General features: G+C 42.2%; 2 protein-coding genes across 2 annotated transcripts in view; one reads left to right on the top strand and one right to left on the bottom strand.

Annotated features, from left to right (window-relative positions):
• Positions 1-546: 546 nt before the first annotated feature.
• On the top strand, positions 547-5,468 carry LOC111971558 (CDGSH iron-sulfur domain-containing protein 2A). Its single transcript, XM_023998391.3, has 3 exons — positions 547-768; positions 3,586-3,800; positions 4,336-5,468. The coding sequence occupies exons 1-3, from the start codon at positions 666-668 to the stop codon at positions 4,423-4,425; spliced, it is 408 nt and encodes a 135-aa protein (XP_023854159.1). The 5' UTR covers positions 547-665; the 3' UTR covers positions 4,426-5,468.
• Positions 5,469-7,862: 2,394 nt separating this feature from the next.
• The window catches only part of si:dkey-162b23.4 (sodium/hydrogen exchanger 9B2), a 21,138-nt gene continuing 13,120 nt past the window's right edge, over positions 7,863-15,880 (bottom strand). Inside the window, exons 6-13 of the mRNA XM_023998390.2 lie at positions 15,336-15,463; positions 13,515-13,690; positions 12,933-13,039; positions 12,573-12,722; positions 11,941-12,049; positions 11,640-11,776; positions 10,939-11,122; positions 7,863-10,151 (exon numbers count right to left, since the gene is read on the bottom strand). Coding sequence (XP_023854158.1) covers positions 10,093-10,151; positions 10,939-11,122; positions 11,640-11,776; positions 11,941-12,049; positions 12,573-12,722; positions 12,933-13,039; positions 13,515-13,690; positions 15,336-15,463 — 1,050 coding nt within the window. The 3' untranslated portion in view covers positions 7,863-10,092. The remainder of the gene's footprint in view (positions 10,152-10,938; positions 11,123-11,639; positions 11,777-11,940; positions 12,050-12,572; positions 12,723-12,932; positions 13,040-13,514; positions 13,691-15,335; positions 15,464-15,880) is intronic.

The following is a 15,880-nucleotide window of genomic DNA, read 5'->3' as shown; positions in this document are numbered from 1 at the left end:
CGATGCCTAAGACATAGATTTAGGATTTAAGTTGCCCCTAAACCTTTAGGTGGATCCCATTTGTAGCCAACTACCCACATCACACACACAAACACACACACTGGATGACTATGCAAATAGATACATCCCAGCCTATTTAATTTCCTTATTTTTATATGAGTGAAATTATGAGTATACAAACATTTACACGTTTGCTTCGGAAGGATGAATGAATCAATGAATCAATGAATGACTGAGGCCAATGCACAAAAAAATAAATAACAAATAGAATACAATACAATACAATAGCATACAATAGAATGGAATACAATGTATTTTTCCCCAGAAAACAACGGTAAGCTACTTTGTCATACAAACATCACATTGGCTTATGTATCAAACAAGATGAATGAAATTAGCTACTTTCTATGTATTTGCTCCATTATAAACTGTCCAATCAGATGACACCAACTCTGCCAACGTTCATTGGCTACATGTTTTAGCGTCATCTTCCGCAATTGCGTCTATTCACCAACACATCTACGCGTCTTTCTCTATTTATTTCTATTGCACGGACAATTTTTACGCACCGGTCAAGACTTGAGCTTCTAAGATAGCGTAATGACGCAAACGGACCTCAGGAAATATCCAGCTCAAACTAAAACCTGCCTATAGTTTCATTCAAGATGGTTTTAGAAACTATTTCAAGGATCATAAAAATCCAGCTTCCAGCCTACCTCAAGAAGCTCCCCCTTCCCGAAACGATTGGAGGATTTGCGAGGTTAACAGGTAAATTGTTACAATGTTGCAATGGTGAAAACAGGAAAGACAGAAAAGCTTGTCCCCATGCATGCACGCCTACAAGATTAGCCACAGTAGTTCGCCAGTTTTAATGTGTTTCTTTCAAATTTATTATAGATTGCCGGGGTTTTCTGTGTGGCTGTTAAAGTGCTAATCCACTTCATATTGAATAAAGTTCCTGACTTGGCTCAAGTCAAGTTGATTGAACATTGAAGGGTAGTTTAACAGTGCACTACTTTGAGATACGTTTGCTTGTACGGTTACAATGTATCAGACTCAGAGTGGAAACATTGTATTAAGTGTACTGTACCGTAGGTGTAGGTAAACAAGTGTTTCGTTTGTATGTAGCACATTTCCTCTCTTGGCTATGGAAGGGAACTAAACCATGTTATTCCAAGCATATGAAACATGAGGCTACAACAAAATAGATGTACAAATTAAAATCCAAGGTGAGGCTGTTTTATACTTTGATATACAGGCTACAGTGATGCGTGTTTTACATACTCCTGTGTCCATAAGCAACAATCTCCAAGCTTCAGTTGATGGAGCTCATTGCTTGACATGAGCAAAGTATATGCTATTAGCAGTGATGATTCTTGCTATCATGGCAGGCAGGCACATTGAGACCAGTCAGTCAATGAAGCAAATGTGTCTAGCTTCTGAAAGTCACCTAAAAACAGAGGGAACCAACTATAGGCCTATTGGCGGTCTAAATGTTTATAAGACGATAATAACGCTTGAGAAGCTGCTTCAAGTAAAACGTTACCAACCAGTCACATGTAGGCTAATAAGACTCACTGGACAAGACTTTATAAAAGTTCCTTTTGAAACTGCTGCTAATATAATTTGATTTCATTAAACAGTGCGTCTACAAACCTTTCCTTTGCCTTAGCTGCAAAACACTAAATACGCTCTCATAGTATTCCCATAGAGCAGTGTAAATCTAAGACTGCATGCTTACTCAATGGAGAACAGATTCCTCTCACCCTACACCTGAACGAGGCTCACACACTAGCTTTTCTGAGTAGTTGTGAGAGGAAAAATGTCTGACGACAATAGCTGTCAGTGCGCAACATTGAAAAGTTATGCCTTGAATTTAAGTACTATGACAAACCCACTGTACGTATTGGCTTTAAATGAGCTATGAGACCTCTTAGTTGTTTCAAGCTTTGACAACTTGAAGAAACGCTTACGTTTGACCTTTGGGGTGAACGCTGAATGCACCCCTATAGAAAGTGTCAGATTTGGGACCTAAAAATAGCCCTAAACTAGTGGCTGCTGTTCTGAGTTGGGCCTTCATACCAGATATCCTTGAGTGTGGAGATGACATGCCCTTTGCTAAGGAAAGCAGCAGACCTGGGTTCAAGTAATATTTCCAAATCTTTCAAGTGCTTTTAGTGTTTTCCCCTATTCTGTCTGGATTGCCAGATGGGAAGGGTATGCCGTTTTGGGACTATTCTATTTGTCCATTAAGCCAGGCAAGCTCAATCAAGCACAGACAATATTTGAAATTATTTAAAATAGGATTTGAACCCAGGTCTGGAAAGCAGTAGTGGTAAATTATGGTTTCTCCCATTGCCCTGAGGTGCTCCATACTGAGGATCATTGACGTTGTAAACATTGATTTAATAAGTCTTCGCCAGCAAATCTATAAGAGATGCATGAACATGAAGCGACTGGAATAATTGGCATGGCAATGGAAGCTCAATTATAGTTAATTTCATTGCTATGTAGCTTTGAAGTTATGACTTGCCTGCAGTCAGTAGCATAAGTACTGAGGTTTTTTCCAGGCCTATATTATATTTGTCATTTTAATGTTTTCACTCTCAGGAAAAGATGGGAGTCAAGTGAAATGTCCCTGCAGGAATCTTTTTATTTTTATTTATTTCACCTTTATTTAACCAGGTAGGCTAGTTGAGAACAAGTTCTAATTTGCAACTGCGACCTGGCCAAGATAAAGCATAGCAGTGTGAACAGAGAACAACACAGAGTTACACATGGAGTAAACAATAAACAAGTCAATAACATAGTAGGAAGAAAAAAAAGAGAATCTATATACAGTGTGTGCAAAAGGCATGAGGAGGTAGGCAATAAATAGGCCATAGGAGCGAATAATTACAATTTAGCAGAATTAACACTTACAATTTAGCAGAATCTAAAGACACTATGGCTCCGTTTAGACTGTCAAAAGACCAATTACTGGAAAAAATATATAAGGCTGTGTTTACACAAGCAGACCAATTCTGGTATTTTTTCAGTAATTGTTGACCAATCAAAAAAATTATAATAATCTGATGTGGAAGATCTGATGTGATTGGTCAAAAGAGTGAAAAAAAATCCAATTTGGATGCCTGTGTACACGATGCCTCCGCACAGCCAAATTCAGTCTAGCAGCTTCAAGGATGAGCGCCTCATTCAATTTTATTATTTTGTTCGGATTTGATGGTGTTTTTACATTCGCCTTTTGAATTTGAGATAAATCGTATAATGAGATCAACATTCTCCCATCAGGCACCCTTCTTTTTAAACAAAAGCCATTTCATTTGATTGCCGTGAGATTCAAATACACAGCCCTCAAAGGTGCCATAGCATCGGACACTGATACAGAACACCCCAGCAGAATGTTATGGGAACCGCAGGGGTGGAACAATTTGAGGAGATCCAACGTGTGTGTGTGTGTGTGTGTGTGTGTGTGTGTGTGTGTGTGTGTGTGTGTGTGTGTGTGTGTGTGTGTGTGTGTGTGTGTGTGTGTGTGTGTGTGTGTGTGTGTGGGGGTGTGTCTGATTGTGTGTGTTTTCTTCCCAGTCTCTGACTGGCTCCGGTTGCTGCCTCTCCTGGGAATCTTGGCCCTGCTGGGCTACCTCACCATCAGGCCCTTCCTGCCCAAGAAGAAGAAGCAGAAGGACAGCCTGATCAACCTGAAGATCCAGAAGGAGAACCCCAAAGTGGTCAACGAGATCGATATTGAGGACTTGAAGAGAACGAACGTCTGCTACTGCCGCTGTTGGCGCTCCAAAACGGTAAATTGGACTAGAAGTAGAGTAGAATGGTTATTGCTAACACTACACCTTCTTAGTCATTTCAGGACCCATATTGCCTAGTTAAATAAAGGTTCAATGAAAATAAATATTCACAAAGTCTCTCAGTAGGAGTGCTGAGGATCAATGTTGCCAGATAGATCATAATGAATAAGACTATATGGACAGGGGGAACCTAATCCTAGATCGCATTTCTAATCTGAGACGCTTTTTGAATACAGGCCCTGATCAGCATTTATGCGTTGGGGCCAAGGAAATTGGATGGGGGGTTGGCTTGAGATTGGTTTTAGATCATGTTAGACGCAAAGACTTATAGCCATAGCTAGTGGTCTTCCAACCTCAGCAATTTATGCGGATGTCAGCAGTTTATTTTTCCATTCTCACTGTCTTTTGAGGCCAAGGGGAAGCATATGACTAAATAAATGGTCAACTATGCAGGGGGGCTCTAGTTGGCCTATCTATAAACAATGCCCCGTACTGTGTGTATCAGCTAATATTAAGTTGTTTCCTGTTGCAGTTTCCTGTTTGTGACAAATCACACATAAAGCACAACGAGTTGACTGGAGACAACGTGGGGCCTCTCATACTCAAGAAGAAGATATTATAATCCATCTTTAACACTGTAAGGGAGCCGTCGTCTTTATTCCCTTCTTCTGTCTTTAGTTTCTTTTAAAAAATCTATGTATTTTTTTTGTCTGTATTTTAGGGTTGTCTTTTGTTTTGGTAAAAAATATATATATATGGCGCATACTTTGCTTTTGGTAGTGATATGCTGCAGAAATGTTGGTGGCGCCTTAACTCCTCAAAGATTTTACCATCAACACTTTTGTGAATCCTATTTATTTGAACTTGCCAACAATGGGCAATAACTGAGAAGGTTTGAAAGGTTTTATGCTATCACCACTCCCTCTTATTGTCTCCTGACAAGTTTTTGTACAGTGGCCATTTTCCAGTCCGGCTATCTCTCACTCTCGTTAGAAACAACAGTTAACCTTGGTCTCCTTGGTAGCGCCGCTCGGTTCCAAACTATTGGGACCACATTGAGGGGAATTTGAACTTCAATCACGATTACAATTAGGGTAGCAACTTGCTATTTAGGGTAGTAGTATATTTTGTTAGGTTGAAAGAAAAACTTTACTTAGCCTTTTCAGTCTCCGAACTACTGTAAGCTTGAAGTCTTTCACTTGCATACAAAAACACTTACAGGATTTCCCCCTGCCATTTCTCTTTGTTCATAACCTTATAAAAAATGCCTTAATTCTGTGTTCATACTGTATTGTGTGTCCTCATATTCAAAACTGAAGATCTTAAGACATTTCAGAACATCTTAATTTCACTAAACTCCTCCCCTCAAGAAACAATGAACCCTTGTTTTTTTACACCAAAATATTTAAGTAATGAATTTTTTTGCCTTTACAGTATCAAACATGTCAGTTGTCCAATTTCCTTTGCATTCAGACAATGTCATGCAAATATTTCTTAATTCATTCAACAACATAAGATTTGAAGAAGGGATCTGCTCCTTTGGTTACTGATCCTTACGTGAATTACCAGTTACAGTACATAGATCTGTATTTTCATGTTTTACTGGAATTTAGGCAAACTGTGCCCGCCGGTGTACTTTTGTAAAATAAAAAAAAGTTGACCTGAGTTACTTTGTTTCAGAAAATGTGTCTTGTCAAATGGCAAGAAGAAAGAAACAGATAGGCCATGAAGTTTTGAGAACTGTTTAGACAAGTGATTTACAATCATTTGACACACATTTTCCATGAGTTTGTCTGAACAAAAATGTTGACAACTATTGGGTGGTGTTTTCATATTCCAACATATAACCTGTGCAGCACCAGTTACTATTTGCATCTGCTTTCCATTCCAAAACATTGACGCTAGGACCCGACCTGTGCTTTCTGATGGTGATAGGAAAATCTGACCCTTTATAATAAAATATCACCACATTAAAGATAAGAACTTTTCTCACCTCTAACACACAACAAAAACATGACAACTACAATACGTGTGGGGCGGCAGGTAGCCTAGTGGTTAGAGCGTTGGACTAGTAACCGAAAGGTTGCAAGATTGAATCCCTGAGGCGAAAAGGTAAAAAAATCTGTCGTTCTGCCCCTGAACAAGGCAGTTGACCCACTGTTCCTAGGCCGTCACTGAAAATAATAATGTGTTCTTAACTGACTTGCCTAGTTAAATAAAGATAAAATGTAGCAACATTAAGGACAATCTAGAGGCGAAAGAAACGCACACCTATTTAGGCGAGGTGCTGGCTAGCGGAGTAGAACACTTTAAAGGAGAGCCGCACACTCTAGCTCAGATGCAAAAATATTTATGTCCAACGTTTTGACAGACAAGCTGTCTTCATTCATAAGACAGCTAGTCTGTTGAAACGTTGGACATAAATATTTTTGCATCTGAGCTCCTAGAGTGTGCAGCTCTCCTTTACTTAAAAAAAAACAACATTAAGGACACCTGCTCCTTCCATGACAGACTGACCAGGTGAAAGCTATAATCCCTTATTGATGTCGCTTGTTAAATCCACTTCAATCAGTGTACTGTAGATAAAGGGGAGGAGACAGGTTAAAGAAGGATTTTTAAGCCTTGAGATGTGGATTGTGTGCATTCGGAAGGTATTCAGACTCCTTGTATTCAGACTCCACATTTTGTTACGTTACAACCTTATTTGAAAATTGATTAAATCCCCCCCCCCAATCTATACAAAATACCCCCAAATGACAAAGCAAAAACAGGTTTTAGGATTCTCACATTTATTAAAAATAAAACTGAAATATCACATTTACATAAGCATTCAGACCCTTTACTCAGTACTTCGTTGAAGCATCTTTGGTAGCGATTACAGCCTCGAATCTTCTTGGGTATGACGCTACAAGCTTGGCACACCTGTATTCGGGGAGTTTCTCCCATGCTTCTCTGTAGATCCTCTCAAGTCTTGTCAGGTTGGATGGGGAGCATTACTGCACAGCTTTTTTCAGGTCTCTCCCGAGATGTTCGATCGGGTTCAAGTCCGGGCTCTGGCTGGGCCACTCAAGGACATTGAGACTTGTCCTGAAGCCACTCCTGCATTGTCTTGGCTGTGTGCTTAGGGTCATTGTCCTGTTGGAAGGTGAACCTTCGCCCCAGTCTGAGGTCCTGAATGCTCTGGAGCAGGTTTTCATCAAGGATCTCTGTACTTTGCTCTGTTAATCTTTCCCTCGATCCTCATTAGTCTCCCAGTCCCTGCCGCTGAAAAACACCCACAGAATGATGCTGCCACCACCATGCTTCACCGTAGGGATGGTGCCAGGTTTCTGCCAGACATGACGCTTGGCATTCAGGCCAAAGAGTTCAATTTTGGTTTCATCAGACCAGAGAATGTTTCTCATGGTCAGAGTTCTTTAGGTGTCTTTTGGAAAACTCCAAGCGGGCTGTCATGTGCCTTTTACTGTGGTGTGGCTTCTGCCTGGCCACTCTACCATAAAGGCCTGATTGGTGGAGTGCTGCAGAGATGGTTGTCCTTCTGGAAGGTTCTCCCATCTCCACAGAGGAACTCTGGAGCTCTGTCAGAGTGACCATCGGGTTCTTGGTCACCACCCTGACCAAGGCCCTTCTCCCCCGATTGGCTGGGCGGCAAGCTCCAGGAGTCTTGGTGATTCCAAATGTCTTTCATTAAAAAAATTATGGAGGCCACTGTTCTTGGGGACCTTCAATGCTGCAGACATTTTTTGTACCCATCACCAGATCTGTGCCTAGACACAATTGTGTCTTGGAGCTCTACAGACAATTCCTTTGACCTCATGGCTTGGTTTTTGCTCTGACATACACTGTCAACTGTGGGACCTTCCATATAGACAGATGTGTGCCTTTCCAAATCATGCCCAATCAATTGAATTTACAACAGGTGGACTTCAATCAAGTTGTAGAAACATCTCAATGATGATCAATGGAAACAGGATGCACCCGAGTTGAATTTCGAGTCTCATAGCAAAGGGTCTGTTAGCAGTTGATGTTACGCTTCAATAACACAGACCCCAAAGCAAATCAGGCGGAGAAAAATAGGTTTATTCAAAGAGGACAAATCATAGATGTTATGCTGAGGTAGATGTTCATTCTCCCCTGTCCTCGGTGATTCTCTCCACAGAACGAAGTGACAGGATGTAATTTATAGCCTAACCCTAGCCTGTGGTTGACCAATTAGAATTCCTTGCAATAAAACTGGGCCAATGGCCAAATAACAAGTACCCTGTTTCAGACAACGTATAGACAAATTCATCCCATGTCTCTGACCCATTGATCATTAATGCCCTAATACAGAAAAAACACTATTTCCATTGATCGTTAATTCCCTCTTGACCTTTAGTCCTCTGCGTTGTATATTCATCTTCAAAATATTCTTACAGGTCTGAATACTTATGTAAATAAGGTATGTTTATTTTGAATACATTTGCAAAAATGTCTTAACCTGTTTCACTGTCATTATGGGGTTTTGTGTAGATTGAGGATTTTTTTATTTAATCAACTTTATAAGGCTGTAAAATAACAAAATATGGAAAAGTCAAGGGGTTTGAATACTTTTTGAATGTACTGTATGTGCCATTCAAAGGTTGAATTGCCTTTGAAAATTGTATGGCACCGGTTTGTGTCAAGAACTGCAACGCTGATGGGTTTTTCACACTCAACAGTTTCCTAGTGTGTATCAAGAATGTCCTTTGAGTGCTGGACATTCCAGCCAACTTGATACAACTGTAGGAAGCATTGGAGTCAACATGGGCCAGCATCCCTGTAGAACACTTTGACACCTTGCAGAGTCCATGCCCAGACAAATTGAGGTTGTTCTGAGGGAAAAAAAGAAAGGCATCTCAATATTAGGAAGGTGTCCTTCATGTTCTCTTACAGTGTCAAAAGACTACCACCTTCGTTAAAGAGCCAGTGCAGACATTTCTATCTCAATATCAAATCCTTTCTGGTATGAATATCCTTTCCGGGTATAATATTCCGGTTGAGCTAGACCTACGGTTTATATGCTCTCCGGAGCAAATTATAATGGAATTAGTTTGTGTAACAGATCAAATTAGCATTGAGCTTTTTTAAGTTCAAGTTCAAAAGCTATACAGGACTTTTACATGGTATGATACACTACAAATGACTCCTGAAAAACCCAAGGGACCCTTTCAAGAGTCCATACAAACGTAACAAAAATGAAAATCTAAATCAACTGCATAATTAACTCTTTATGGAATCAAAATTATAAAATACTGAATAATAAAAATAACAAAATCAAATGAATAGAACAAAAAAAACGGACTGTTTTGGCAGTCTTTTCTTAAAAACATTGATTTTACAGTATATTGCTCAGAATGTGATGCTATTATCTGAGCTACACTGATTTTGCATTAAAGACCAGTCTTAAATATATCTTAGCTAGGGGCCCATATTATTCATGTTTTTTTGTGACGGTCACATTTAGTGCACACATGATTTGAATATTGCTTAAATGGAAACGTACAATAAATAAAACTGCCTTGCCTTTGTCCTGCGTCTAGCTAGCACGCTAGCAACAACCGCCCATCGCTAAATATGATATTTTCTCTGAATCAAACCGCAGTACTAGTACAACACACTTCTCAAATACATTACATTCACACAGAATACAACTTCAACAGCTGGTAAATTGATGCATAAGGCCTAAGGACAAAAAAAAAATGTTGTGAGGGCGTACATACAGTGTACGACTGTGTGATAATGGACACACATATGCCTGATGGTCAATGTCAAACACATTCAATTCCAATGGCTCCGCTCTTAGAATCACTTTTTAATGATAGGGTATAATTTTAGTAGTAGCATTACTGAATTTTCAGCCATTGTATCGTAACGTTACAGTATAGTGCAGAATGCTTGGATATCGTGGCTTGTTGGTTGAGTGGCAGCTGTAGCTCGAGGCCTGAAAACTACCCTCAGGGGAGATATAAATAAACATGGCAGGATGTCAAACACACCAAGGACAGATACACAGATGAAGTGGCAAAGGCCCTCTGAAAACCCCACTGTCCGAAAGGCAATATCCTGGGTGTCACGAGTCTGAAATAGGAACCCTGTTCTCTATTCAGTAAAGCACTTTCAAGGGAATAGGGTGGCATTTTTACACTAGAATAGGATGCCATTTTAGATGCACCCTTGAAGTGCCCCCATTTTCCCTATGATCCATCCATGTAATTTCCTTCTTGGTGAAGTGTTCTTCCTGGTTCCCACCACTGGCGTTGGTTTGGTATCAGAGGGTACTCTCGTAGGTGATTGGGGACTCGGTCATAGTTCCGCTTTGCTCCCGCTCTGCATATCCAAGGAAAAAGGGTAGAAAAAAACGATCAAAAAAAGGCTTTTACCGTGTGTGTGTTTAACTGAAGTGCATGTGTATAAACAAAATAGGACTATAGGCCAAATGGTCAACATGGAAAACGTCTCAGTGAGTGTAGTCTGAGACACAGCGATGGGCAGGTAACACGTTTCACCAGGACACACAGTGTAGTCATAAAAAAATCTCCCTGCAAACCTGAAGAGCAAAAGAAGCCACCATTGTGTGGTGGACAGGGCTGAGACGAAGCATGATGCAGGAAACAAAGACTACCTGAAGCCACAATGCAAATCATTCTCCAACCCACGGCTTCTCTTTATTAGCCTGAGATTCTGAATGATATGCTCTGTTTCACCACTGTCAACAATGTTGAAACAAAAGCATATCAGTTTGGATTCCAGGCTTTTTCAAATAAAGATAATCTCTGTCATAAAGGGACACTGCTTTTCATGAACACGCTTCCTTCCCTATGCTGTGTGGACAAAGCTATGACAAGCTGGTTTTAAAAAAGCACAATGGTGTATAATAGGAGTGGAGGTTAAAACCATAATGTGCTGTATAAGGTCACCGTTTACGTAATGTGTGGGATAACAGCTGTCACTCAAGCAAGGTTAGTAGTAGTTGTGGGTTTTTGTGTGCGTTTCTATTTTAAAACACTGAGATGGTGAGGCAGTCCTTCCTATTGCTGTGTGTGTGTGTGTGTACACTTCTGTCTGTGCATCTATGCAGACGATGTGTTTGCACATTCTGTGTGTGCGTCCTCACCCCAGGCAGGGTTCTTTGGTTTCTGCAGCAGGCGAGGTCCTGTGAGTCCGATGACCAGGGCCCCTATGGGGGCGGTGAGCAGGATGGCGAGCACGGCCACTGTCAGCACCTCCATGCCGTACTTCTCCAGCTCCGTATCCTCCTTGGTGCGGGCCATGTCCAGCGCTGTGGAGCCGATGGCCGCCTGGGGAGAAAAGAGGAGGGGAGGAGATCGACACATTGGCCACGTTACCCTCAACATTGTGAGTAAAAGCACCTACAATTTATTGGAAAACTAAGTCATAAACTTAACGCCGACGTTGGGAATGATATGACAGATGTTCCCCAACCCCTTCCCCTTCTCATGTTCCCCAACCCCTTCCCCTTGCACTAGAGTGTGCAAAAACATTTTTTTACTCACAATACTAATATTGTTTCAGACAAAAACATGTTGCACGTGGCGCGATCACAAGTTAGTTACAATATTCAAATGCTATGGTTATTTTGCTTGTTGTAGCCTTTTTTTGTGTCAGGAAAATTTCAGCCTTAGATTCTGTTCTTGTTTTAATTTTTTTTAATAGAGAGATGAAAGGTAGGAGAGTGCTGAAAGAGCAGTAAGCTGGATTCGAGCCCATGCTGGCAGCGGTACATCGTACATGTGCTCCAGAGGTAGCGGCTTAGACCACTCCAGGCCACCTTGGTTCCTGTTTAACGTTAAGTACCTGTACGGTGGCTTTGGGTAGCCAGGCCAGAGCGATGAAGAGCTTCTCTTTAAAGTTGAAGCCGGCACACAGCACACAGACGAAGGTGAAGAGAACACGCACCAGCAGACCAATGGCCAGAGAGCCTATGCCCAGGCCTGGTGGGACAGAGAAGGGAATAGGGGGTAGAATGATAAACACTTTATTCAAGTTAAAGTAGGAAAACACACCTGATAGAAGATCTCCAAGAGCGGGGTATAAATGTATATGTGGTGTGTGTGTTCTTACACGTATATGTTTATGCGTGTGTTTGTGTTCTCACCGACAGTGGTTTTGTCCAGCTCTGAGATTTGGATCTCAGCCCCGATCAGGCCAAAGAGCAATGGCTGGAACACTTCCCAGGCAATACCCACTATGTCCGCCACAGGGACCTGCACACAAACACAGAGTCAGTCAGACACACACACGTTACGGTTTCTCAAATTACTGACGTTTTCAAACACAATTTGTGAAAGTAGAGCAAATGGAAGGGTTTGAGAAGCGCTATCAAGACAAGTGATAACAAAAACTTTTTTTTTTAAACACTTACCAGACACGAACCAGACTACAGAGAGAGTTCAGCAAACACCAAGACTTCACAACTTTGTTTCTCTACTAGAGAATCTGCCTCCCATAGAGACAATATCAGATGTGACTCTGTGACTGTATATTTAGGATTGGGCCTCTGTATACTGACTGGAAGGGTCCCACTGTGTCTTATGACAACAGTTTGTACTGCACTGGAATGTTCAAGCTGTCCAGCTGCTATCCGATGCTTTAGTTTAGGTCACTGTGTTAGAGGTAAGGGCTAGAGGGGCATTTGGGTGTTGGGTGAGAGAGTAAGTGCCTAGCTAAAAGATGCAGGGTACGGAGGGTTGAGTGAGGGGTCGGCATGGGATGAGGTCGTTGACTGACCTTTGACCTTCTCCAGCCCAGGCCAGCCAGGAAGGCAAGGACCAGGGTGCAGAGGCCCCCCGAGCCGGGGAAGCCGGCCACGTTGCTGCCGAACAAGGCAAACACCGACAGGCCCAGCAGCAGGAATGAGCGCTTCATCACTACGTTGTCCTACAGGAGAGAGTGAGAGAAAGAAGAAAGGACTCATTAATAAAGATTCCCAAACAAGGACTATGTCTCTGGAGTAACATTACTAAGAAAGGGAAACGCTACTGAGAAAACTGAGCTCCGTTATAGGTCAACTCCACAGGCCAGTTTCCTAGACCTGGACTACGCCTACTCCTAGACTAAAAGCTAAGTGCTTTCGATGGAGATTCCTACCTGGTCTTTGCTGGGAAAGTAGCGCAGCAGAAATCCCAGCAGTACCCCAGCTACCATTCCCCCTCCCACCTCCAGTATACCTCTCAGCAGGTTGTACCACATGGAGCCTGCAGAGAGAGACACAGCACAACAAAACAACAGATATCAAAACAGATGGGATCGTCCCAAATGTTACCCTGTTACTTATAGAGTGCACTACTTTTGACCAGAGTCCTATGTGGACCCTGGTCAAAAATAGATCACTCTATAGGGAATGGGATGCCATTAGGGACGCAGTATGCAGCAGGAAGTCAGTAATAAAAAGCATGCAATACAGAGGAAGACACCGTAATAGCTCATACTAAATGGTCCTGTGTAGCTCAGTTGGTAGAGCATTGCGCTTGCAACAACAGGGTTCGTAGGTTTGATTCCCGAAGTGTGAGGGCGTCATCTATTGGATCCAGGATGGATTGCAGGAAGATCTCGAGTAACGTTGCAACAAAAACAGATAACAAAGTTCTATTTTTTTCTAGTGGTCTCCTTTCATCATTGGCTCAGAGCAGAGGCACAAATCAACATGCTCCCGACTAATTGGACCCCTACCGGTGGCGAAGGCCATGCCCATGCAGGTGGTGAAGCCGGTGATGGCCAGGATGTCGTCGATGCTGCAGGCGGCCATGAGGAGGGTAGGGATGCCCTGCTCCAAGCCGTAGCCATCCTTCTGCAGCAGCAGCATGGAGGGAACCACCACGGCCGGGGACACGGCTCCCAGCACAAATCTACAAGAGGCGGGAGAGCCAAAGTGAGGGTTAATCATCATATTCATCAGGTTTGGGTCGCCAGGCTGAAGAACGACCTCCGAAGTAACAACCTGTAATATGAATAATGATCATATGACCATTTAGCAGATAGCCAGTACAAACCTACAGGAGAGGAGACACACTATGAGAGTTCATCATATAATATGGCCCTGTAGAAGATGCTTTCAAAGGTCGGGTTACTGTAAAAGCATTTTGACAACTGTTATGTAAAAAGGGCTCTTAATAAAAATAACACATTTGATTGATTGATTTGAAGACATCACAAACCTAGAAGGGACAGGGGAGGGGAAAATACAATGAGTAAAGAGAAAGTGTTTAATGATGCAGCTTTACTAATAGGGATTAGTTTGAGATATACACTATATGTGGACATCCCTTCAAATTAGTGGATTTGGCAATTTCAGCCACACCCAATGCTGACAAGTGTATCAAATCCATAGACATAGACAAACATTGGCAGTAGAATGGCCCTACTGAAGTGTGGCAGATCATCACATTTCTGCCCTGCTAGAGCTGCCCCGGGCAACTGTAAGTGCTGTTGGCAATGTCTAGGAGCAACAACGGCTCAGCCGTGAAGTGGTAGGCCACACCAGCTCACAGAACGGAACCACCGAGTGCTGAAGCACGTTGTGTGTAAAAATCACCTGTCCTTGGTTGCAACACTCACTACAGAGTTCCAAACTTCATCAGCACAAGAACTGTTCGACGGGAGCTTCATGAAATTAATTTCCTTGGCCGAGTAGCTGCACACAAGCCTAAAATCACCATGCGCAATCCCAAGCATCGGCCGGTGTGGTGTAAAGCTCATCAGTGCCCAACCTCACTAATGCTCGTGGCTGAATGGAAGCAAGTCCCCGCAGCAATGTTCCAACATCAAGTTGAAAGCCTTCCCAGAAGATTGCAGGCTGTTATAGCAGTAAAGGGGGGACCAACTCCATATTAATACCCATAATTTTGGAATGAGATGTTTGACGAGCAGGTTTCCACATACTTTTGGTCATGTAGTGTATTTAGAGGGATGGATGAATAGAATGATCAGAGTGAGATCAGAGTGAGAGAGAATAAAAGTGGAGAGGACAAGAGAGAGAGCAAGAGGAGCGAGGACGAGAGAAATAGAGAAGACAGAGATATAGCAAAAGAGAGGGAGAAAGAGAGGAGAGAGAAAGAAAGAAAGCAAAGGGCTAAGTGTCAGGATTAAATGAAAATTTATAAAGGCGGGGTCTCCAATCCTGTTCATCGATGGCTAACCATCCTGTAGGTTTATGCTCCAACCCCAGTTAGAACTAACCTGGTTAGAGCTAATTATTAGAATCAGGTGCACTAGATTAGGGTTGGAGTGAAATCCTACAGGACGGTAGCTTTCCAGGAACAGGATTGAGAGCCCTGGTATAAAGGATACTTCAAGTGTTCCCGGTGAGTTAGCTGCCAAATACTCTACACCCGTCTTATTGGAATGCAAGCGGTGTTAGGTAGCCCTTTAGTTTTACAAATGCATCGGGAGGCCACAGAATACTGAATGGGATTTAGAAGTAGAAGGCTCAAAGACGACAGAGAGACAGCGAAGAGAGATCGAGAGAGACAACGAGACAGAAAGAGAGTTTACCCTAGGATGAATGCCCAGATCCAGGGCAGGCCCATGAGGAAGTGGGATACGAGGGCGACGGTGCAGGCCTCGATGATGCAGGGTCCCATTCCCACGCGCGCACACACCATACTCAGCTTCCTCAGAGCCTGGGAACACATATGTACACACACAAATTAAAAGGAAAAATCCACATTGCATTAGTCTACTGTTAGTCTATACAGTCGCAAAATGTTTTGCATGTCAGCAGTCAAGTTTTGAAGATATAGGATTTTCAAGCAAAGTGTCACTTGCTACATCTTCATGATGATGAGTTTTGCATCATACGGTGTATTTTGCACCATGACGATGTGGCAAGTGACACTTTGCTTCCTGAAAGTCCTAAAAACTTGACTGCTCAAATGCAAAACATTTTGGGACTGTATCAATAGTGGACTAATGAAAAATATATACACATACAGTGGGGAGAACAAGTATTTGATACACTGCCGATTTTGCAGGTTTTCCTACTTACAAAGCATGTAGAGGTCTGTAATTTTTATCATAGGTACACTTCAACTATGAGA

The sequence above is a fragment of the Salvelinus sp. IW2-2015 genome, linkage group LG13 (assembly GCF_002910315.2).
Source record: "Salvelinus sp. IW2-2015 linkage group LG13, ASM291031v2, whole genome shotgun sequence".
Classification (NCBI taxonomy): domain Eukaryota; kingdom Metazoa; phylum Chordata; class Actinopteri; order Salmoniformes; family Salmonidae; genus Salvelinus; species Salvelinus sp. IW2-2015.
This window is presented reverse-complemented; position numbering and strand designations above follow the sequence as displayed.